Here is a 1,585-nt window from a genome sequence, read left to right as displayed (position 1 = left end):
CATGGTTCTGTCTCTGTCTGTAGTCGGTGCATCTTCGCACCTGCTGGGTGGGGGAAGTGAGGCCCCACTGCACTAGTGTTGGAGTCATCTCGCGATGTTCTGTGGTGGTTCGTGCACCACCAGGGAAAGAAAGAAGAGAGATCAGCTCTCTCCCGTAGCACCTCGCGTCGCCAGGCGCACCCACTGCCTGCTACCCCGCAGCCTGGTCTACAAGGAAGGCACGTTCCACTGTGTTGGATACCATACTACAGTCTCCCCCATAGAGACTACCCAGCTTGGTAAGCTGCATCAGCACGTATGCCAGCTGAAAGACACCCAGGTCCTTGGCCGTCCCTCGCCACTGGAATAACTTCAGCTTCGGACAGGAACACCATCCGAGATTCCTGCTCGCCGAGCAATGGCTACCAAGACTCATCATGTACTCATCCACACTCCTCGTCGCATCCCTGATACGCCTCCAGCATGCACTCCGCAGCTCCTCGTTTACCGGCCCGGAACACTGCACTCCCCAGTGGAACACCTGCACCGGGGTCAGGCTCCCATCGCCTGCCATCTCCTCGGCTCGGATCTCCTCGACAGTAACTGCCACACAACAATCCCGGCACCAAGCCTCCAGGGCTTCTGACATCTCTGTGCCCATCGCTGCCCACTCCGTAGAGAGCTCCGCTCGATGTTTGTCGAAAATAGCCATAATCTTGCTCTGCAGTACACTCCCGCTCGGTCGCACAGTCCCCGGACGTACAACCCTCCTCATGTGAAGAGGAAGAAGAGGTCGAAGCCTCACCAGGCGCGCCACCCCCGTGGCCTGCTGCCCCTCCGTACCCGTCGTGGCCATCTCGTCTCACTGTCGTTCGTGTCGCCGATGCACGCAGTGCATCAGTAGGCTTGGTTCTTGGCCACAAGAACATAAGAAGAAAAAAATAGGAAGCCCCCAGGCTTCCGTCTGTCCTCTCGTCCCTCCTACTCACCTGTTCGTCCGTGCCCAAGGCACTGCTCTCCTGAGGGAGAAAAGAAGAAAAGTAAAGAACAACGATCCTCCTGTTGTTGCGTCCCTCCTGCCGTGTCCACTGTTTTCCTCCAGGAATGAAGGAAAAGAAGGAAAGAACTGCTCGACCCTCCCATTCTTCGAAGGGGCACCAGCCCCTTCTCTTGTAGTTTCAAAGTCGGGTGCAGTGTGCCCACTGCAACCCTAAAAGGGTAACGGATTGTGGCCAGCAGGCCACATCCTCATAGGTCAGCCAGTCGGGGTCCAAGGACCCACTCTGTCAACGGTCAACGCCCATCTTACAAGTGAATCATACAGAGCTCGCACCAAATGCTCGCTAGATGGGCGTTCTGATTCGCTCAAATCGCGAAATATTCCCTGTCGTATCCACTTTGGTCAACGAACTTCGTTGACGACGACCCCTTGGCTCGCCGTCGCCTCGTCCGTCTGTTGGTCACGCGCCATGCCACCTTCGGCGTCAGCCACGCTCCCAGCTTCCAGCGTTGTTGTTGTTATAGCCATATGTTCTACTAGTAGTAACAGCATTCATTCTTCATGTCTCTTCGAGTTATTCGCCACGGCTGCTGCGCAGCTAGTGGC

General features: G+C 56.4%; 1 protein-coding gene across 1 annotated transcript; it reads right to left on the bottom strand.

Annotated features, from left to right (window-relative positions):
* Positions 1 to 1,111, bottom strand: B0I36DRAFT_316377 (uncharacterized protein). Its single transcript, XM_046153023.1, has one exon. It carries the CDS (start codon positions 833 to 835, stop codon positions 191 to 193), a length of 645 nt encoding a protein of 214 aa, XP_046017594.1. The 5' UTR covers positions 836 to 1,111; the 3' UTR covers positions 1 to 190.
* Between the last annotated feature and the right edge of the window lie 474 nt (positions 1,112 to 1,585).

The sequence above is a fragment of the Microdochium trichocladiopsis genome, assembly GCF_020744255.1.
Source record: "Microdochium trichocladiopsis strain MPI-CAGE-CH-0230 chromosome Unknown B0I36scaffold_2, whole genome shotgun sequence".
Taxonomy (NCBI): Eukaryota; Fungi; Ascomycota; class Sordariomycetes; order Xylariales; family Microdochiaceae; genus Microdochium; species Microdochium trichocladiopsis.
Note: the sequence above shows the minus strand (reverse complement) of the source record. Positions and strands in the feature narration are given on the sequence as shown.

Bases quoted from the DNA above. Each gene is read 5' to 3' on its own strand.
- B0I36DRAFT_316377 (XM_046153023.1), bottom strand. From the start codon at position 835: ATGGCCACGACGGGTACGGAGGGGCAGCAGGCCACGGGGGTGGCGCGC.